Source organism: Danaus plexippus, chromosome 26 (genome assembly GCF_018135715.1).
Source record: "Danaus plexippus chromosome 26, MEX_DaPlex, whole genome shotgun sequence".
Lineage (NCBI taxonomy): Eukaryota > Metazoa > Arthropoda > Insecta > Lepidoptera > Nymphalidae > Danaus > Danaus plexippus.
The window spans coordinates 4,994,164-5,017,067 of NC_083554.1; the positions used below are offsets into that span (position 1 = coordinate 4,994,164).

Consider the following 22,904-nt stretch of genomic DNA (forward strand, 5'->3'; position numbering starts at 1 on the left):
TATAGCATGTAATCGTCGCCGGACCTGTTGGGTCAGATTTATGATTCATTTTTACTTTGTTTTTTTCTATTTTTTTTTTCATAATTATTCCTATTTATTACTCTGATACGTGATATAATTCTGTAAGAATGTCTGTTGCGAGGAAACCTATTCGAGTGTCGTACGAATTAAGCTATCACAGCTTCGGCTGCTGGATATTTAATATTACATAATACTATACATTATTAGCTATATGTATTAATATATAATGTTTAAATAATAGAGTACTTTTTTCTTATAATGTTTAATTTTTTTTTTATATTTGCATCAGAGAATCTGGCGCCTTCAGAACTCAAGAAACTTAGGAATAAACAGAGGAAAGCCAAGCGTAAAGCTGAACAGGAGATAGCGCTGGCGGCACAGGTTCAGGTAACCTAATATGTAATGAAAATGACCTTGGTTTTATATTAATAAAATGATTACGCGACTTCAATATACAATAACGAACTACTTTATATCGTTAGGTGTCTAATCGATTCGATCGTAATCGATTATTTGGTTCAACGAAACATTAATAAACCTTTCATACTTAAAAACGTCCAGTTGAAATAATTATTGTCCGTATTTAATTTGCTGATGTAGTAAAGAGAATATATTTATTTATATTCACAGGAACACTTATATGAAAAATAAATTAATTTTTATTAAGATGTCGTATGTGTACGTTTAACAAGTAACAATATATGTGTGCGTATAAATTTCAGGTGAAACGCGAACAGCATCACAAAGCACGGCAGCAGCAGGAGCAGGGAGACCCTGAGGCTCCACAACTGGATGAGCTGGTGCCAGACAAGCTGGCCAGGGTTCGTGATGTTTAGTTCACTTAAGACTACATTTAAACTCCTCATACACACATAGTAATCAGTTGAAAGTTTAGCTAGTGATGTCATGATTATAACAAACAATGTTATCGATATAAAAACTGTGTAAAAATCGAAATAGTTAAACCTTAATGCTTCATCGCTTTAAAAGTTTCACATTTACATCAAAATACGTCCGAAACACAAACCACGCCACGATAGTTAATGTCATAGCAATAACTCATTGATTACTTAGGTAATAGTGAAAAGTTTGTAAAAAAGTTTGTAAAAAATTACGAACTCACGTAATAACTATCGATACAAACTAATATAGGTAGATGAGATGGTTCAAAAATTTGTACAAAGCATTTAGTCTCCTTACTTGACAAAACTCTAACCATTAAAATGCCATTATAGTAAAGAATTCTTATTATTTGAAAGTCCTAGGACGACTGATTTGCGATATAAATCATTGAGATACATTCAAAAAGCAAAATAATATCTATATATGTCTATGCATATCGTCACTCTATACGTAACGTCATCTCGTAGATGGTACGCTTGATATATTATTTCATTAATGTACCATACAAGTACGTGTGACGATGGAAGCCGGGTTGAATAACTAGTTATGATTGTATATGCAGGTCGAGGATCCTTTGGAACAGGCGCTCAAGTTCCTGCAACCCCTCCGCACTCTGGCCGCAGATAGAATAGACACACACCTCATGGCCTTCGAAATATATTTCAGGAAAGGTATTGATATTCAGTTAATAAATAAATAATAATAAAGAAATCACTTACAGATATCTTATGTGTTCTTTTTAATTTATGCCAAGTTTCTTTGCGAAATATCTTATACAATTGTTTTTATTGTGCATTGAGTTTAAGAAGTCTTAGGCGTGAAAGAAGTGAAACTTCGTAATGTTGGAATTAAAACAGGCGGGGGTAGAAATAGATTTTAAGGATTTTTTTTTGTGTTTCTTGAGAGACAAACTTTATTAACATTACTTACAAGTATCAATTAATTGTAGTTCCCGCGCTGCGCATTCCCTCTAGCTCTGTCTTTTTAATCACCCCCCCCCCAAGCGTTAAACGTTTAACGCAACCTTGATGGAAGTCGCATAAGACGTTTCACTTCAGTCAACCATTTGATAATATATAGTTAATAATTTTCGTACCTTAGCAAAGATTAGCACATACTCCTATATGATTTTTTTTTTATTAAATAAGTCAAATAATATATACGTCGCTGATGTTTTCCAGAAAGATTAACTAGCTATCGAATCAAAGCTATATATACTATACTATATTGTATAACAGGAATAATTAAAAAGAAATACAATGATTTTTCCAGAGAAACCTCTCCTCATGCTGCAGAGCATCAAGCGCGCGTGGCGGTTGGACCCTTCACACGAACACCTCCACGACTGCCTGCTCCGCTTCAGGAGCTGGTTGGACGAGAAGCACGACTCGCTGGCACAGAGTGTGACCGCCGTTATAAACACTGAGATGCAACCCGTGAGTCTGACTTAATACACGCGTTCCGCTGGAAATATGCTGGACATCCCTCCTGCTGGTTGTAAGAACCTGCATAGTATGGGTATATCTAAGTCAATCGTGATTACTCATTGTAACTTCAGCTAAACATGAATTAATATTCAAATATATAGAGTAAAATTATGACATGTTCAGGCTGGATGCGAACCCGCTGCCATAAATGACAATTGGAACGCGATTGATTGTTGTTCTAATATAAAAAATCAGTTATATCTGAGGATTGGTTCATAGAAAAATGTATTCTCTTATCTTAAAGGGTAACTGGGAGAGATCTCTTCAAAAATAGTTTCTAGAAATACAATTCTTATACATAGGGGCCGTTCAAGTATTACGTAAGCACTATGGGGGGGCGGGGGGTTCTTTGCTTTGCTTATTTTGGATCATCGGTACGTCATCGGTAGTTATTTACCCTTTTACCGAATGGGAACCCTCACATTGTCTTAGCTTGAAAACAAAACGCATTTTCGGGGATTCCCGCAAACAATGCAGACGTTTAGGCACTCGCTTTAGAACCGAGAAGGGGAATTACCGCGCGCTATTCACTTGTCGTAATTTCCTCTGTCAGTGTATTGTTTCGTTTGGATACTATAGCGAGTAGACTATTGACTTCGTTCAAGCTCTATATCATTCTTCTGTCAAGTCACTAACTCGTCACATCGAGGAGATCCATAGAAAAGTAAACACGCACACTGATAGGAAAGTAAGACCTGTAAGAGTCGCTGCTCGTCGTGCTAATGGACTGATGTGCATTATTCAAGATTTAGAGCACCATGATGTTGAATGGCTCGATGATAACGACGTAGACATGCCAAAATTGGATGAAAGGGAGCAGACTCACAATACTGAGCTGCAATCCGAGCAATCCAATGTCATCGAAAACTTAGAATCATGCAAACGGGTATCATGGACTGAAGATTGTTAATTTGAATTTCATGAGTGTTTGTTATGTTTGTAAGATTATAATATTTTTGGACCTTTCTCTATATTGAATACTGTAACAATAAAATCTAATCTTTTTCCTAAATCTATCTTCTTATTTTTAAAATTATAATTATTATAATATAAAAAAAAAATACACAAAATGAAAATGTTTACGTAAGCATGGGGGGAGGGGGTAAGAGCTTTGCTTACTTTTGCTGACAAGGGGGATGGGGGGGTAAAAAATTGTAATAAATATGCTTACGTAATACTTGAACGGCCTCATATATAATTATAATTATATTATTGGTTGGGTAAATAAAAAGTATATTTTAATTTAATCAAAGTATTATATCATATGTTGTTCATTACAGATGTTCCGAGGTCGAAGTGCTCAGACGATGGCCGAAGAGTTCATAAGTGGACCGTTCAGGTCACAGAGAGCGGCGCTGTGGGGTGCGAGGGCCATGTGCCGCGTCCAGCCCGCACGCACGCAGCAGGCACTACAGCTGGCCACCAGGCTAGACCTGCCCGGACTCTCCATACAGGTGTTACAGGATACACACTTACACAAATACATACACACACATACGTACATACATACATACACACACACACACACACACACACACACACACATACATACATACATACATACATACACATTACACATATATAAAATAGTACATATAATATTATTGTAGTACATGTTTAATTCAGTGCAACCCATAGTAATAACTTACATTATCAAAGTAGAGAAAGGAACTAAATGACTAACAAGACTTCATCCACATATCATATTAGAGGTTCTATTGGACCTGGCATAATATTAAGTATTGAAATAATTATGAAATTTAGCTTGTTTCACTCCTTATTTATTGTTAATTAAAATATATACACATTTATGAAATTTTGGGATCTTTTTTTGATAAAATATCTTGGACTTTCACTTAGTTTTATGTAAAAATGCATATTTCAATTAAATTTTATATTTTTTTGCACTAGGGTTGTGTGGAAGTGCTAGACAGTCTCAAAGAAGGTGATTTTGGTGCTTGTGAAAAAGAAATAGAACAATACACGGAAGCGTGTAGAGCCAAGTATCCTTACGCGCTGGCATTCAAACCCGCTAACGAGAACCACGAGGACACGGCGCTGCAACCCAAAGAAATTATCCTAGACAGCTGTAACCCCGACGAACAGACGAACATTATGTAAACGTCACTTTGACAGTGCGATCAGCTGATTGTCATATCACGTCACAAAGTTGGCCGGTTTGTAATGGTGTTGAGTCAGTTACACACAGACGGTTTATGATAACATACAATATTCTCAGTTTCGTTTTGTGAAATAAATTGCTCATGTGACTATATATAATATTAAATAAAACGTAACTCAACAGAATTGATGGAAATTGTAATAGAATTTGGTTTCTGTGAAATTTGTTATTTCAAATTCAAAATTGTATCATCGGAAGCTAATGTTTCTGCATTATAATTATCTTTTATTTATATTTGAATACACGAAAACTATTTGTTGTGGTGTGTAGAATTGGTTTTAGTAAATCCTATGTGAAAATACTCATGCATTGGGTTTGTATGGGCCTTCATGTTTCTTAATAATAATTTAACACAAACATGTTCCTCAACATTAGACTAAGTCTTGTTCTGTTCCAATATAAATATCTGCTTCAAAAAGTCAATCGATTCTTTCCTTCTAGTCTTCTTTTCGGATTGCAGTGAAATAAAATATATAAATTTGTCAATTTTATTATACATGAAAGCCAGGCCTCTTGTGTTCAATAATAAAATGTTATATTTAAAATTCAAAACGATTAGCTGGTGTTTATCTTGTAAAATGTATGACGGATTGTACCTCACGCAATATTGACTGTACTGAGGTAGCGCTTGTAAATAATTCGTATTATTAAGTTTTTACTGTACAATAACCATTATCCCAGTCTTTTTGACTTGAAAATTATTGACTGTATGGGGGTCTAGGAGAGTGTTTTAGAATTGTTTGTTTGACAATCACGGAAACAGCTGTATTGATTTTGTTATGTAGATATTTGTAAAGTTTGGACAATAATTTTTAATAATATCATCATATGACTGTACCAAAATTTTCAGTGATTTTTTTTTTATCATCAATTACAGAACCGGCAGCAACCTTGAGGAAATTTTATTTGAATAAGGCTTTTATAAATTTCCCTTGTTCCGACACCACCTGCTTAATATAAATGTCTCATTGAGTTAGGGCGATGACGGTTTTTCTGTTCAGTTTTGTGTGATTGGAGTATTTTGTACCCTGTCTTGTACATAGAGTAATAAAATTTTATTTTACAAATTTATTTATATTTCTCTTTCATTCAATCAAACCTAGAAATACATTAATTATTATTAAATTGTCAAATGTCACAAAATATAAGGGTGCATCTTCATTAATTTGAAGAACTTGTGTTCTGCCAATCTGCACCAGAGAATGTTATCTCTATCTTGTTATTCTTTGGGATATATTGCCTGGGGAAGAGAATAATATAAAATTCAAACTAGTCAGGAAAGAATTCGAGAAGCTTCTGTCAAAACATCGAAAGACTTGTATTAGCCTCGCCTATACATAAAAAATGTATGTATAGAAGAGATTGAGTTTATACATACCAATACTTTACACCGGCAGCATCAAACATCTTCTTTGAAGCTATGTACTTAGGTTTGTGTCCTTTTTCGTCAGAAAAATATATAACTTCAGTTATACCAGACTGTATAATGATTTTCGCACACTCATTACATGGAAATAGTCCAACATAAATAGTGCAGTCCTTAACATCGGAGGAGTTCTTATTCAGAATGGCATTCATTTCAGCGTGACACACTAAAAGTATTAATTCAATGTTGCATGAAAACTGTTTGAATATACCTAGGATATAGAGACGACAACTCTGACCGGAACATGACATCACAAGTGGCGGCATCCGTGCTGTACTAATAGTAATATATTATAATCCTTACAATTATATTTAAGATTGATTATAATTAATTATAATACTAAACCATGGTAATTTTGTTATGGCAACAATAAGTTTTAACTTGTATTTGAAAACTATGAATAATGTCTTCAGCCATTCTGTAGGAAATTACTGGAAGTAATGCCGAACTTTGGAAAACCAATCTGAAACTACCTCGAACATTAAATCATACTATTATACACTTTCAACAAATAATCTCGTTCTATTTAATTAGTAAAATGTTCATTACAGACATTTTTGATATCAGACTACGGTAAATGTCTGCATATAATTATTGAACCGAGTAATTGATAGAAACATAAATTAATGTATTGTATTTTAAAACGGACTGTCACATAAGATAGAGGACCAGGGATAGTGCTATCTCTCATCTATTTTTAATAAAAACACTGAAATATTTTTTACAGCTGGCAATTCAAGACTGTTTCTGGAAATAATCAGTTGGAACAAGAATTTAAAATAAACATTGAAGTTAATAATCTTTTATATTAGATAAAACCCTTGTCTCTTTAAGAATTATAAGATATGTGTTCCCTTCCCAAATAATTCCTGAGTGCTAGATTGATATGGTGGAAAAAGTAAAACATTGGAAAACAAAAACGATGGACCCGGCACCCGCATGGTGAATCCATTGCATGCTAAGAGGTTTCGTCTCTTAACTACTTACCATATAAAAATTTGCTATCTAATTTGGATGTCGTATTTTTTCCCCATGGAAATTCATCATCACTACAACCAATTGGCATACCATTGTATCTAAAAATTATATATTTTTTAAGTTTTCACTGTGCTAAATATTCGCATTAAAGATATAATTGAATGACTTTGAAAAACATACTGATTTAATGATAATAATGCGGAGAACTTTACTCACCCAACACCAACTATTTTATTTTCCTTGTTCACTATACAAGCACCGACTTGATAACTTGGATCTTTGCTTCGTTTTGCAGCTAAGAATGCAGTGGCCATAAAATATTCCCTCCAATCTAAATAATCTTCGCGTTTTGTTATTTTTTTGTCTTTACTGAAAGTAAGAACATTAAGTTTGGTTTTTTTAGGCTAACAACAATAGGCAATAAGTCTTACCTTTCGAGAGATAATTTTTCAGTGTTTTCTACCAAATTTATGTCCATCTTTACTAATTTATAATTTTTATTGAAATTTCAGGGCACATTCATATTATAACCACAAAACAATCTTAAAGATTATTTAATCTTTACTTATATAATACACATTTCTAATATTACTTATACACGAAAGTAAATAATTAATATAATTTCAAAATTATGTGACAAAGAAATTTGCCCAAATTATTAAAAATTAAATAAATAAAGTGTGATCCTAAAATAAGTTTGTAAACACGACAATACAAAATAAAATAACAGTGATTCTTGATATTGACAGTTCTATACCAAGTCTTGCTATTATTAAAAGTTTGGAAATATTTCAATTCCTTAATTCCATCATTGCAGATAAACAGTTTAACTGTAGTGTAATTTTATTATTAATAAAAATTACTTGTTTTTACAATTTAACGGATTAGATTATTATTAGCTCAGCATGGTTACTGTCGTCTGTCAATAAATGTTTAATTCAATATTTTCATTATACTTTTTTTTTTTTGGTATTACACTTTGTCTAGTATTTTTGTGTCTTGAACCATGATTTTTAATGTTTGAAAATTTTTATTTAACGGGTAACATTAGTCTACTGAAATTACTCAAAAGGACTCGTATCCAGAGCCGTAAAAACATTAAAAAAAAAGATAATTTGTTATACAAAATAATGTTTGTTACTAACACGATTTTTTAACCAATAGTCTTCCTTAAAACTACTCTTCATTACTAACTGGTTTATCTAAGATTCTATCGTACATATTTTTATCTTTCAAAGTCAAATTAAAAACTCTATGATTTTGAATTCATAAATCTTAAAACTGTTTTTGTTATGGTTAGTCGAATACATTATAAACTAATAACAATAGTTAGGGCAAAATCTTCTAGTAATTAATACAAATATTATACGTATTTTTATTGAACTGTATTTCTATATTATATTAAGAGCGATTTAAATGTAATAAAAACGATTTCGTTTTTAAGAAAGCGGCTTAAATTATACACTGAAGATTCAAGTATTTAACTCATGGTTACAGTTACGACCTTCGGAGATAAATAATGAAAATCTCTTTTTTTTTAATTTTTTCGATGTAACGAATGCCAGAAACCATTACATCTATACTAGTTTTTATTTATTTATCACGATAGAGAAAATATTTTATAATTTCTTCAATACATTTTAACAACTGTATTTCTTTCGAAGTCCTAAATAAAATACCTATAATCCAATAGTTTCAGTCATTTTACAGTAGTGTATTAATATATTTAACTCAAGCTTCGAACACTTAAGTACATATATTAAAAAAAAACTTTGCGTTTTGATATTTGAGTCATGAATTTTTAATTAAAAATTTACAATTATTATGTCATTTGATGTGAGCGATTGTCGTTACAAAAATATGTTCATTTATATTAAATAAAATATAATTTTTTGACATTATATGATGACTTTAAACAATTTACATATTCTTATAATAGACACGTAACTAAATTTAATTTAGGGACCATATACAACTACTGAGTACAATAAAAAGTATTTGTTATTTTGATTTACTAGTTATTTTATAAATCCACGAAACTCTGCGTTCTTTATCTTTTAAACTGATAATAATTTAAGCATATTGACGATTGCTCGATTTTAATTTAATAGTTTTTCAGGAAAGCCAAACAAAAATATAATGTGATTCCTTTTTTCGTTTAATAAATATATGAAGATAATATAATATTAATAAAGGCAGATCGAAATGTCGTTTCTATATTAAGAAACTTAATACCGTAAAAGTCTTTCCTTGTACTACATCTTAAGGTCAACCAAGACATGTATATATATACATATAAGAGCTATACATATAAGCCTTGAAAAATAAGTCACTAGAACATATTTTGTAATCACAAAATCATTATGTATGCTATATATTCAAGGTTTAATTTAATTTAGGCATTAATGATAAAACTGTTTCCACATTCCGTCTTAACTGTTCTCGGTCTTTTTTTTTTTTTATTTATTTTTAAGTCGTCGTCGGTATTGGTTTAGTCAGTGTACAACAATTCTTTTAATTGTTGAATAAAAAATCGGCACAAATACGTTATACGTAACACAGTGGTAACGTTTTTATACGTACGAGTGTAACCTGTGGAGGAGCGGTCGCTGCTATGGAAATCATTTACACATTCGCGAACACGTTCCTTAGTTTTATACAAAGTGTTAGAGATTTGCCGTGGCTGAGCTGGCTGTTGAGATACTTATCCATATACCAAGCTCTGTCTCCCGTGGAATGGCCGGCGTCTTATGATTTGAAAGGTAAGTAGAGTGTTATTTCTTTTTACATTAGTTATTAATACCTGTCTGCTATACCCAATAGTCTGTGAAAATAGCGCTCTAGTTTTCAATAAGGTTTAATTGGGATGCGATATACCTAAATATATCTTTTTAAACGTACATATATCTAATTTAGAAAATTATCATTTTGTCGTAAATGTTTATAAAACGAATTCTCTGTAATGTAATGTATTTATTATAATTTACTTTATGTTTAGGTATTGTGAATCATAATATTGGCGATAGAATATCAATAATGACTGATTTCCTTAGACCTTATAAATGGATTGTTATTTGAGCTCTTAAAGCCCAAGCAACCTTGAGCGACTTAGTTAAGTTGTTCTGTTATCATAATAAACAAACTATAATTTAAAAATATATTTATTATGGTATGGAAGGTAAAAGGGCCTTAATACAACTAAACTTAACGTAAAAATTCATGGTTTTTAAATTAAACTAACTTTTAACCTATTTGTCTACAGCTTATTGCAATTGATCATGTCACAGTCCCGTATTTATATATATATATATATATTAAATTGTATCATATTAAACAAATGTCTGTTGAACCATACTAGCGAGAAATCAAAGAAACTTCGTTTATTTATACGAATAAGATGTTGAATGAAATCTTACAATTTAAAGAGACTAGCAACTTTGCCCAGACTCTCCCGCCAAATGTAATGTAAAATTATTATTAAAACATATTTATTTAAATTATATTTTGCATTTTGATTTGTAAGGTCATCTAATCTGCGTGTATTTGACGCTAAGAGTGCTTTAGTTTGATAATGATTTAAAAAAAAATCCTTAAGAAAATAAAGCAATTATTTCGTTAAAAAAGATTAAATATGTGCTTCTATGCATAATGCATGCATAGCAGAAACCTCAGAAACATTTTGTTTTTGTGGTATATAATTTATAATTAATATAATTAATTTTGTTATTATAAAATGAAAAGGCACCTTTCTAATAGATGGTGACACCTTTGATTTCATCGTGGTCGGCGCTGGGTCAGCCGGAGCGATCGTGGCTTCCCGTCTCAGTGAAATTTACAATTGGAAGGTTCTTCTGCTGGAAGCAGGTGGTAATCCACCGCCGGCGAGCGTGGTATGCTATTGGACTTAATACTCTTCATTGATACACAGAAAACCAATAATTTGCTTGATTTCCATACTTTTCATAATGTAAATCTTCTAAAATTGTTGTATCAATCAAGAGTGTAATGAAAAATATATTGTCTAATACTATATTACAGTTACCAAGTACTTTCGCGATTCTCTCTCACACGGAGTACGACTGGAACTATAAAGCAGATCTGGACAATGGTACCGGTCAGAGTCACGTTGCAGGAAGTATCTACATGTCTAGAGGGAAAATGCTAGGAGGATGCTCATCAAACAACTACGAAATATACGCTCGAGGAGCGCCCCAAGACTTTGATGACTGGAGTAAAGTAGCACCAGGCTGGGATTGGAACTCAGTTCTGTATTACTACAAAAAATTAGAAAATATGACAGATCATACCGTTTTGGAAGATCCTAACTCCTCATACCTTTATTCAACCCACGGACCCGTGGCTATATCGAGGCCTAAGCAAAATCAATACTTTGAAAAAGTTGATGAAACGGTCTTAGCTTCATATGAAGAAATGGGGTTGAAAAGAGTTTTATCTACAAACGGTCCAGAAATCCTTGGCGTTTCTCGCCCACACGTTACATTTGCTAATGGTAGACGATCCAGTACAGCAGAGGCTTATTTGCGACCACTTAGAGATAGACGAAATCTTTTGGTCACGAAATACGCTAGAGTGATAAAAATTTTAATAAAAACAAACAGAAGAAAGGCTTATGGTGTTCAAGTTCAATTAAAGACTGGGCAATTTATTAATGTTTTTGCCAAACTGGAGGTTATTGTATCAGCTGGAACTATTGATACTCCCAAATTACTAATGCTTTCGGGAATAGGCCCTAAAGAAATATTGCAGAAGCATAACATAAAAATGGTCGCAGATCTTCCTGTGGGGAAGAACTTGCAGGACCATAACTTAACCCCGCTCATATTTACGGGCAAAAAGGGTTTTCAAACAGCTATTCAGAACGTACTTATCACAGCTGAATTAGATTCATATCCCGTCCCTATTCAAACTGGATTTTTTAGGCTGAACTGTTCTATTTGTAGCATTGCCGTAGGAAAGCCTCACATACAAATATTCAATATTCACGCTGGGGCTACCGTTGCTCCGGGGGTGTTATTTGGTTGCCGTACCGTTACCAACTACAACAAAAACTATTGTTACTCATTCAGCAAAGCCAATGTACTGCACGAAATTGACGTCACTTCACTCGTTCTCCTTCATCCTTTATCGAGAGGTCAAGTTACAATAAGGAGCACCAATCCGTTCGACGATCCTATAATAGAATTAGGTTATTTCAGGAACAAACAGGACGTCATGATAGCTGTGGAAGCAGTTCAATTCATGATGAAATTTACCGAAACTTCTTATTACAAGAAAGTTGGTGGAAGACTTGTTAAACTAGACGTAGATGGTTGTCAAGGGATTCCTTACAATACATATGAGTATTGGTACTGCTACGTCATAAGCTCAGCGACCTCCATATTACATCCGGTAGGAACCTGCGCGATGGGGAGAAACGGTGTGGTGAATGAACGATTAAAGGTGCATAAAATTGATGGTTTGAGGGTAGTTGACGCTTCAGTCATGCCTCTGATAACCAGTGGAAATACCAACGCACCCACTATGATGATAGGAGAAAAAGCTGCGGATATGATCAAAGAAGATTACAAAGTATTTTACGGGTAAAGTGACTTAAAACCTAAGACTATATTATATTATCTGTATATTTAAAAAAAAAAGTCAATAATTTATATTTAATTATACTTAAATGTTAGTAATAAGACAATATGGCTGTTATTTCTAATCATAATAATTTTCTATTTCTATTACTTGAGAGTGCAAAAGCTCTTCTCGTATTTATTCGCCTTCGTTAAACTGTGATGTATATGAAAATAGTAAATAAAAATTATATACAAAACGATTCTTTTACATGATTGATGTTACAGAGAGAATCCTCGTTGCCATTATACAGGATGCACTGATTAACATCACAAACAAAATATGCTAATGTTCCTTTCCTTTTGAGTAGATACTCCTTAATATCTGCTTTGATATTGCTTTTCTCTTCTATCAGGCTCTTGTTGAATATTTGATATTTGAATTTAAAATAACTAGTCCTTTATGTTTAAGTAACAATGACATTATCATGGAATTCAAATTAAATGAATTTAGATTAAAGGATTTTTCCCTGGAATTGATCATTAAATTATAATTATTAAAGTGATAATCTGTTAAAATTATACAGATAATAATATAACAAACCTTTTTAATGTTATTCTTGATACTATAATCTATAAAATTTTCTCTCAGCTAAAACTCATTACATAGACATCAAGAGATAAAAGTTCGTCCTAATTATTAAAACAATTAAGACCCGTTAAGCGCTTGAACCCTTAAAATTGAGTGTGACAATGCTTAGTAACCTCGCTCGTTTACATGACAAAGTCGACATGATTTTCCCGGACGGTAACTACCATCGACTTGAAAGTCACTTGAAACTCGGAACGAAGTCGTTCAAATAATAGTGAATTAAATATTGTTACAACATTAGATCTCTTAATTTTATCGACGAGTTCGCTTCTTTGTTCACTTTAACGATTAAAGCAGTCCATTATTAATTCATTCATTTTATAATTATTATTTAATAAGGCTAAAAATACCCTAATCATAGCTAGTGGCGAAATACACGCCGCACGCGGTATTTGATTAAGACTAGGTCGATGTTATTAAGACTTATATTAAAAGTATCCGTTTGTTTAAAGACGGTATGTTTTGACCAAGTTAATCGTAATTTTAAGTAATGATCCGTTTACAGAAGCGAGGTTAATGTGGCGAACAGTAGTCTAGGAAAATTCTTAAAATTTAATCTTAGTATACGATAATCATGCTTTATGTTAATTTAACATGAAATTGTTAGTAACTATTAGTCAAGTCCTATGTAATACTAACACAGATCAGAGAGGAATTTTCTATAATTTTATTTAAAAATTATCCAAGTATACAAATGTTTTATTAGGTATAAGAAACAACAAGCAAAATCAATATCGAAATAAATTTTACGTCTTTCTATTAGGTATATGTAATATGTATATTTTCATGATCACCACAATATAGAATTCCTTGCAGAAATATCCTAAAGTAAGCCTATGTTTTTAGCAGTGAAAATTATAAACAAAACCATCAGAGGCCTCTCATACCGATATTTCAAATTAAACGAAAATTTTTTTTAAACGTTTATCCTCAATCTCATTTGCGTGAGCCGGTTTCTCGCTCAATTTATTCAATTTAATGCACAATCTGCTATTTTTCTACCATTATCGCTACCGTCGACTTAAAAATAATCTCCCTAATAAATATTATTGAAATTTATCAGAGATTCCGAGAGTGGGCTACATTTCTGTAAACCAAGTTGGGGTTCTGGCTTTGTGAACGTTGAATGTTTATAGAATATCAAATTATTATTACAGATTAATAATAATAATTGAAAAGTTGGTAGCAACAGATAAAAAAAGCAGCTTCTAAGTTTAAACATTTATTTTCTTTAAATTTTGTGTTTAAAAACCACATAATTGAAATAATAACCCTTAAATAACATTCTGTACCTAAGCTACATATTTCATACAGATATTTTAATCAGGTATGTGGAAAGATATCCTCAATCATTTAATCAACGAATGTAGTTTTATACGAATTTATAAGTTTCGTCATTTTGTAAGAATTGACTTTGATATTTTAATTGACTTCCATAAATTTTAAAACGCAATCGGTTTTATATAAACAAAATTTAAATAATGAATCATATAATTTCGAAATCGAAAAAATCATCTTGTTTGTGAGTCAACATTGGATGAGTCCATAAATTATTACCTAAATACAATACATTATTCACATAATTAATGTTGGTTTTCAATATTAAAAATTATTCTTTTACATTTCCTAATATAATAAAATGTTATTATTTCTGTAAAACTCAGACATCCTCGAGATATTTCAGGGTGTTCTGTTTCTGTAATTTTTCATTTTTGAATATTTCACAATTTTTGCTTACACGGGACGCAATAAGGCGTGTCGGTGAACGTTCCTCGGGATGCATGTAGTGTTCAGAATACCTAATACTTTTTAAGTAATGTTCGTCTTTCTTAGTATAGTTCTGTTAAACTGGTCGTTTTACGCCTGATGTTTTTGTATTGCAATTACGATGATATGTCAATTAACTAATTTTATTCTGTTATTAATGTCTGATCAATCAAGAAAGTTAATAAAAGTAGTTAATTTTTATTTTATCGTTTAGAGTTTGTATTTTTATCCAATTTATTATTAGTTTATAAGTTTAGGGGAAAATAAAATTAAAATCCCTATTATTTTTTATTGCTTCCATAATTTTAATAATAACTTTATACTAAAATATTCATATATTAATTTGAATATTAAAATACCAAGTATTAGAATTGTTATTTATGCCATTACATAACATCAGCGTCCAAGGACGTGATCCAGTAGCCAAGTGAAGTACATAAGTGAGTTGTGACTGAATGCAATTCGTTTTCTGAAGCCGGCAAATCGAATATTTATCAATACGTTAAAATATCTACTAATACGTATCTTAAAAATTTTAGCACATGACCTAAATATTGAAAAATGTTGAATTAAAATAAAAATCCTCCTAAAAATATAATTTTGTATGAGTGTGAATTTTTACTTATTTGAGAATTTAAGTTGTACATTTTTACAAATTTTTCTACCTTCCATTATTTCTTAATATTATTCTTTTTGTAGCATCAACCTACAAAGAAGCTAAAGAAATATTTATATTTAAATTAACAATACCTGTAAGTAGCTATCAAATCTAAAAAGTTGAGGTTTTCCGCTTTGAAAAAGATAATTTCTGTCTAAAGAACATTTGTGGCTGGCGACATTGGATAAAAATGATACGATATCTTTAATAATAAATATATATTGCATTTATTTAAAAAGACTTCGAAAAACAAAGGAATAATCCGAATTAAAGCAAAGATTCAATTCACGGTAAGCGTTTTCATAATTAAAATAATTACGATATAATCTATACACATTAATATTTCGCGTTAATCCAATGAGGCAGGAAGCTAATGTATGTTTGTGTACATAATTGAACACTGAGATCGTGAGTAGATCCTAAGATGAGGGATTAGCTCGCTTGACACATTCGCAGTAATCCATCTAGGCATTGTTATATCTTGAATACTTAAATTCTATGAATATTAAAATACAATATAAAGCAGCTTTTTAACAAAGTTGTTTACATTTGATTAAATTTAACGAGCCATTGACACTTGTTTACGTTACAGTACAAAGGTAAACCAGAGATTAGAAAACAAAATTTTAAAATCATTATATTGATAGTTCTTTTTTTTAATCAAAGTTAAATTGTGCAAATTATTTTTTTGTCTGTTTTTTCTTCATTTAATGATATATTAAATATATTGTAAGTTTCGATTTTCTCTTCGATTTATTTTGCATAATTATTTTCATTGTTCAATACTTTTATTATTTTAATGAACGATACTGAACGATTTTTGCAACCATTCAGAGTGAATGAATACTAAAAAGTACGAGACTTTAATATCTATTAAAATAGTCTTGCTTAAATATTTATTAGATCTGTTCAAGATCTCGCTAAAGTGTCACAGGGAATAGAAGTTTCTAATATAAAATGCATTAAAAATTGTTGTATTTTATCGGTGTGTGCTATAGATAAATATAAAATTTTTAAATTTAGAATCAATTTCTAGTAAACCTATTGGGGAGATGTATCTGTAGCAACTCACTTTGTATTTGTGTAACTTTAGTAGTTAGCGGTTTGTCGTCGAGGATAAAGACATTCAGTTTAAATGCAAAACAATAATTTTCTTTTAACCTATTGGAGAGCCTGAAACTTCAAGGTACATATTATTCCATATTATTCCACTAGTTACTGGTTTATGCAGCGTTTTCTGAAGACTGTTGTAGTGGACAAAATAGCTGATAAAGCTTTTCCCATATCCACTGTTTCTAAAACTCCTAATAACGTAGTGCACTCACGACGGGCGCTCAGTCTAGACTAGCTTTTAATGAAAGTCTCAGATAAGCGAAATTGATCAAGCACGTGATTATCGCTGAGTCTATACTTTTAACTCTTGGATTACTGTATTAAAGCATTTTTTTTCCTTAAATATATTTAACGTTCGCAGATTATTATTTTGTTGTCAGTGTATATTTATATACCTGTGTTATCTCAGATTCTACTTCGTATGCGTTTAAGTAATTCCACTTTGTATAAACAACAATGCCGTCGAATTCTCTAGAATATCCTCAAGTTACACAGCGTCGTTTTTCAATCACACGTTAAGTGTATTGTTTCGAGCCGCCATTCGTCTGGCCTTACATCCAATTTGAAGTAACGGGAGATTTTATTCCTTAGCCTTTCTGTGAGGGAATTCAGTGGCAGTCAATTTGTAATAATGTGTACCTTAACTGTGTCTTAGTTTAATACATATTCGTATTAGATTTTGGTAATGGCGTTAATGGTTATAGCTATTGGTATAATTATCTCATGTAAAAATTTTTTTACTTTTCATTATGTTATAAATTAAAACAAAATGTTGATGATTTTTTTCTTTTGCAAATTTTAATATTTTTGTTAGTATGTATCATAATAGTTAATTGGTTTAGTCTCGACATAAATCAAAAAATAATTTCTTGTTTTTTTTCCCTTGGTAGTATTTATGGCAACCCTCTTTTTTCGACGTTGGTTTATCGATGCCGTAAGTAATGGTCGAGGCAATCTCTCCTGGTGGTAGCGTCCTAAAAATGAGGGCTGACTCTCGTTATTTATGCACGTTCGCTTACCAGATCCCTGCCTACTGAAACTGATTGAATTCTTTGGTGTGTTCACGTACATGAGAGGAGCGGAAATATGGTTGGTTCTAACTGAGAGGTTGATTTTTTTCACGTTTCATTGTGAAAGGTTTATGTATCTAACTTACAAATAGGTTAATGATTAAGTCAATTTGATGATAAATTAATTTTTTAACAAGCGATTACTACAATATCTTATCGAGTAATACGATAGGATTTACAGATGAAAAATATATCATTAAACAACGTACATATATGTATATTTTATAAAACACTTTTACGGTTAAACTATCTTTTTCTTAAACTATAATCACTATTTAATAATTCTCTCTTTAAAAGGCTTTTGCTGTCGAGGTCTATTTTTAAGATATGGGTTAAATTCAACCTATTTATTTTTCATAGATAGCAACACACAAAAAACATAAATTTTACATCAATAACAAAGCTCTCTTTCAACATTACAGCTGGATATATAAGATGAAGTCTCCCATCCGGTGTGTTCTCGTCCTTATCTAGCTGTCTTATTTCTATCGTGTATTATTCACATGAAGGAAGGGCATCTCCAACCTCGTTACGACACTAGATAACTTTCAATTACACAAGTTGAACTACATTTTTTTTTTCGTTAATCTCGTGAAAAACAATCTTACTGGAACTGAACATTTTTGTATTATTTCGTATATATAATATGTTAAACGTAATACGCGTTATGAATAGGTACTTATTTGTATTAAAATCTAGAAAAATATCAAGATATTCACTGCAACGAATAGATCTTTCTTAAAAAACCATCTAAATTATTCATTAAGCATTGAAAATTTATTTCACAATAGCTGAAGTTTCATTGGCTTTACAGAGATTTAGCGTTTTAAGAGGATTCCCGAGATAAAGAAAATTGAAGGAGAAGCATAGCCTGGATTGAGTTGGCTTGAATCCATTTAATGTTGTGAGTTGTAGGTTAATGTAGTGAGGCTGGCGTTTAAACCAGCGCTTACTACTTTAACACAACTAACACAACACTTTTCATTATAATTTATATAGATTTTATTGGAAATACAAAATGTCTGTTTATTAAACATATGTATTTTAAGTCGTTTCATTATAAGTCATAGCTATCGGTATAGAAAATAATAATAGACAATCTGTGATATTAAAAAAAAAAAAACAATATAGTCCCTATTTGAATATAGAAAGTGAGCAATAAAATCTTTATACGGCGGACAGTTTATTGCGTTTCGAAGGGTGAGTATAGGCAGCATGTGTTATGATATAAATTATTGAAAAGTCTTGTAATAAAATCCCGTGTTATCCGAACTGGCGACACGTTTCCAGAATGTATGAAGTTGTGAATGTACTGCGTGTAACTGCTTGGATGTGGTCCGAGTGCAGGAGGATAGCGGACAGCGGTTTAACGAGAATAGAAGTCGAGATTATTGTCATTAATTGGGTGCAGATGCGTGTTGTATATAACAGGTAAATAAAGGTATTTCAGGTAAATAAGTTTAAATGAAATAATTGATATATACAAAAGAGATCAAAGACGTCTAAAGAGGATAAAAGTTTTCTTTAATCATGACTTTATGTTATTTTCTTTGTATCTTTGTTTTATTTCTATCTTATCTTTTTTAAGGCTTAATTAATTACTTAACAGTTGTTATATAAGCCTTACTTATCATTTCTTAATTCATATAATATATTTTAACGATAATTTCCCGCCACTTCTCATATTTTAAGCGTAACATTCAGTTTTTTCTATGAACGTGTGCTTTACGATCAATATCGTAAGAGTGTGACAAACATACAGTCAATATTGTGAGGGTTAGGTAGCGTATTAGTGAAAAGCAGATTACAGGTGATAGCCGTATTTTATGTTGTAGATAATTTTGTTATTAGGGCTTGAGATTTAACATAACGGTCACCTTTTGAGTCGGATCCCATTTAACTGAATAAGGTTAATAATACTTAATTTAACTATTAATGTAGCTGTAAAATTAATAATTTAAACATGATGTTAATACTTTTATTATTTATAACAATATCTCTTAATATTGAGATCTAAGACTTTCGCGAGTATTCATTTAAATTAAACTAATATTTTTGCGGAATTCAAGGCGTATTTTATTATCATTAAAAACTACACACTCCCGAAATCAAAATAATAAAATGCGCGGAGTTATCCCGAAAATATTAGTTTCATTTAAATATCTCTTAATGTCTTTGATAAATTAATTCTTACTTTTAAATGAAACTAGTATTATTCGGATATACTACGCGTATTTTATTATTTAAAAACTACATAATCCCGACGTTTCGGTTACTTTGCAGCAACCGTGATCACGGGCAGACGAGGTTACCTCGAGGTAACCGAAACGTCGGGATTATGTAGTTTTTAAATAATAAAATCCGCGTAGTATATCCGAATAATACTAGTTTCATTTAAATGAATAAAACTCGCGAAAATCTTAGATCTCATTAAATTAATTCTTACTAGCTTAGTCCGAATGAACATAATCGGCTTACTACGAAGCGATGTTCATAGTTTTCAGTTATAAATTTTCCCACTTTATGTTTTTAATAAGAAACGGCAAACGCTACGTATGGAGTGCGACATTTCAAACTTGGATTAAGCAAACATTAACCTTACTTTGATACTGTTACTGTAGAAGATATATGAATTATAAACTGCTAACTATCGGTTTTCGGTTCGACGATTCAAACTAATAGTAATGATTTCGACTGTTATAAGATGGATATTATTATTACAACCCTAAAAAAAAAATATACAATTATGTTACTCTAAATTAGTCTATTAGAATAACAAAGAAACATGGGTGAACAATAAACATTCGCACTTACAGACATAATAACCCGTTCGTTATATAAATATAAGGAAATAGAAGTTTGACGTCATTTTCTAATTCTTTAACTAAAACCAAAGACATAGGTCGATGAGGTTTTTAATTTATTTACATATAATCGAATATCACATCATTATTATATTGATTTACGATACTCGCATTACAAAATAATTGATGTGTATAACTGAGTCCTTGTATCGATTTAATGCTCACATAGCTTTCATCAACTTTACTGTAACAAATAATAATTTATTTATTATAATGAGTAGTATTATAATATTCCGGTCACCGCTTGCTAACATTACCCGTATGTTTTTAACAACAAATTCACAATAAAAACTAATAAATGTATGTTTTACAAATTAAATTACGCACGAAAAATTTTCAAACCAAGTGGGTGCGACACTTAAAAATAACAATATAAGCTCAAAGGTAATGAAATATTTCATAAATATTATTTGCTATTTTATAAAATCGATTTTATAATTAATTGATGATTTAAATAGCCGACGAATTAAATATAGTGATTAAAATATACGGAATACTATATTCTTTTATCACAATGTATTCGTGTAAAATTCACCATAAATGTTTGAGAGATTTTGAGTAATTTTTTTCGTATTTATAAAACCACTGGTTCTTTCTTGATTTTCGACTTAATAAGTATCATTCGACGTTTTGTTATAATTATAGCATTTACAATATTCTCTTTCCCGAAAATTGTTCTGATATCAATAACAAATAATTTTATGTCCTATCACGTAATGTTGCATGATATCTGTCAGAAATAAATAGCAATGCAAGTAGTTTTAATGAATTCACACGTAATCATATGTTTTCGCAGTTTCGTGGCCAAGAGACCAAAAATGTGACCATTAAAAACGGCGTAAATTCATTGTACATGACAAACTTTCATGCAACATAAATTAGGCACAATAAATTCAATTAATGTGCTTCAAATTGAAATAGTATTTTAGTCTCAAACAGTCACTGCAAATCTGAGGGATCGTAAGCCGCTTACAACGCCCGCCAGCTCTAATTTATTGCCACTAACATAGACCATCGAAATTGTGAATGCCTCTGATACATCAAAGATAATATTTAGCCACGTTAATAATTCCAATCGAACAAAGAATAATATAGAGAGTAAGTATGTGTAATTAGATTGGATTAAGGATGTAAAAGTGTTGCGATTATCGATTTTTATGCATATATCGATGATATGATATCGACATTGCCATGTATGGCTTTTTAATTATAATAATTATTGTGTCTATATACATTTATTATTATATAGTCTGCGAGGTTTCTGCGACAATCCTTCCTGTGTATAATTGTTCCCTTGCTGACAAAGCCGACTTTGTAGCTTGTTGCTCTCATTTCATTCGAATTTAAAACCATTTCAGGATAAGTGAATTGCTAATTATAAGAAAAATAGTGATTAATAAATTGATCTTTACAGCCAACATCAAAGATAGACGTGATACCCACACGTCCATTAAATTTTTGGATGGAATGTAACTTACAAAAGATTCATTATGTGGCCTAATTTTTGTACAGGGAAGGAGAAATAAAAACGTCTTACGTCATCGATTCGTAACCTCAAATGATGAAATTAAACGATTAAAAATATAAAAAGCTAATAATTTAAAGGGAGATGATGTTTTAAAATGAAGTATGGTAGTATACTACTAGTCTAGGGTTTCTTTATTTATCTATTAGAAATTACGACAATACAATATGACTTAGAAATAAAGTACGCATGGTTATTATATTTCCTGTCACAGCGTGTATCTACTGATTTGACAAAGAAATAAATTTAAACAAAGACAGAAGAGCTGAATTAACATTAAAAAATATTCCATTATTGAGAGGGTTTTATAAAATTCAAAGAACTCAACTTTTTAAAATTTAAGCCATGTCTGCATTCACAAAACATTAGCTTAAATATAGTTTTAAATAAAAAGGTTTCCATTTGTCATATGTGTTCAATTTTCGTTATTTGATTATGAACGAAACATATTTATTTACTTAGAATTCATTATTCATTTATTTAACAAGCAACGTTGACGTCGGTAGAAAATTTTCCAAATTCAATGCCACAGATTAAATAAAAATATATCTATTTATTAATACATACTCTTTTGTAACAATTATTAAATAAAATTTAATTATATACCAGTTCTATAATTCTATATGCCTTCAATGACATAATTACTTATAAATTGTGACGTTTGAATTCAGTTTTGTACTTA

The 22,904-nt window shown here is 31.0% G+C and overlaps 3 protein-coding genes across 4 annotated transcripts in view; 2 read left to right on the forward strand and 1 right to left on the reverse strand.

Annotated features, from left to right (window-relative positions):
- The window catches only part of LOC116774525 (N-alpha-acetyltransferase 15, NatA auxiliary subunit), a 58,876-nt gene extending 53,212 nt beyond the window's left edge, over positions 1–5,664 (forward strand). The window contains exons 11-16 of the mRNA XM_061524834.1: positions 311–408; positions 744–842; positions 1,487–1,595; positions 2,197–2,360; positions 3,692–3,865; positions 4,323–5,664. Of these exons, the coding sequence (XP_061380818.1) occupies positions 311–408; positions 744–842; positions 1,487–1,595; positions 2,197–2,360; positions 3,692–3,865; positions 4,323–4,532 (854 nt within the window). The 3' untranslated portion in view covers positions 4,533–5,664. The remainder of the gene's footprint in view (positions 1–310; positions 409–743; positions 843–1,486; positions 1,596–2,196; positions 2,361–3,691; positions 3,866–4,322) is intronic.
- LOC116774332 (deoxycytidylate deaminase) lies at positions 5,292–7,715 on the reverse strand. 2 transcript variants are annotated; one of them, XM_032667036.2, is made up of 5 exons: positions 7,429–7,715; positions 7,214–7,361; positions 7,007–7,095; positions 5,972–6,185; positions 5,292–5,833 (listed from the first exon to the last, which is right to left on the reverse strand). In XM_032667036.2, the coding sequence occupies exons 2-5, from the start codon at positions 7,309–7,311 to the stop codon at positions 5,755–5,757; spliced, it is 480 nt and encodes a 159-aa protein (XP_032522927.1). In that variant the 5' UTR covers positions 7,312–7,361; positions 7,429–7,715; the 3' UTR covers positions 5,292–5,754. The 2 variants fall into 2 exon arrangements, with proteins under 2 accessions (XP_032522927.1, XP_032522926.2); XM_032667035.2 differs by having other exon boundaries at positions 7,214–7,366; positions 7,429–7,713.
- Positions 7,716–9,479: 1,764 nt separating this feature from the next.
- On the forward strand, positions 9,480–12,746 carry LOC116774331 (ecdysone oxidase-like). The gene is made up of 3 exons (XM_032667034.2): positions 9,480–9,759; positions 10,754–10,887; positions 11,036–12,746. The coding sequence occupies exons 1-3, from the start codon at positions 9,612–9,614 to the stop codon at positions 12,599–12,601; spliced, it is 1,848 nt and encodes a 615-aa protein (XP_032522925.2). The 5' UTR covers positions 9,480–9,611; the 3' UTR covers positions 12,602–12,746.
- The last annotated feature ends 10,158 nt before the right edge of the window (positions 12,747–22,904 follow it).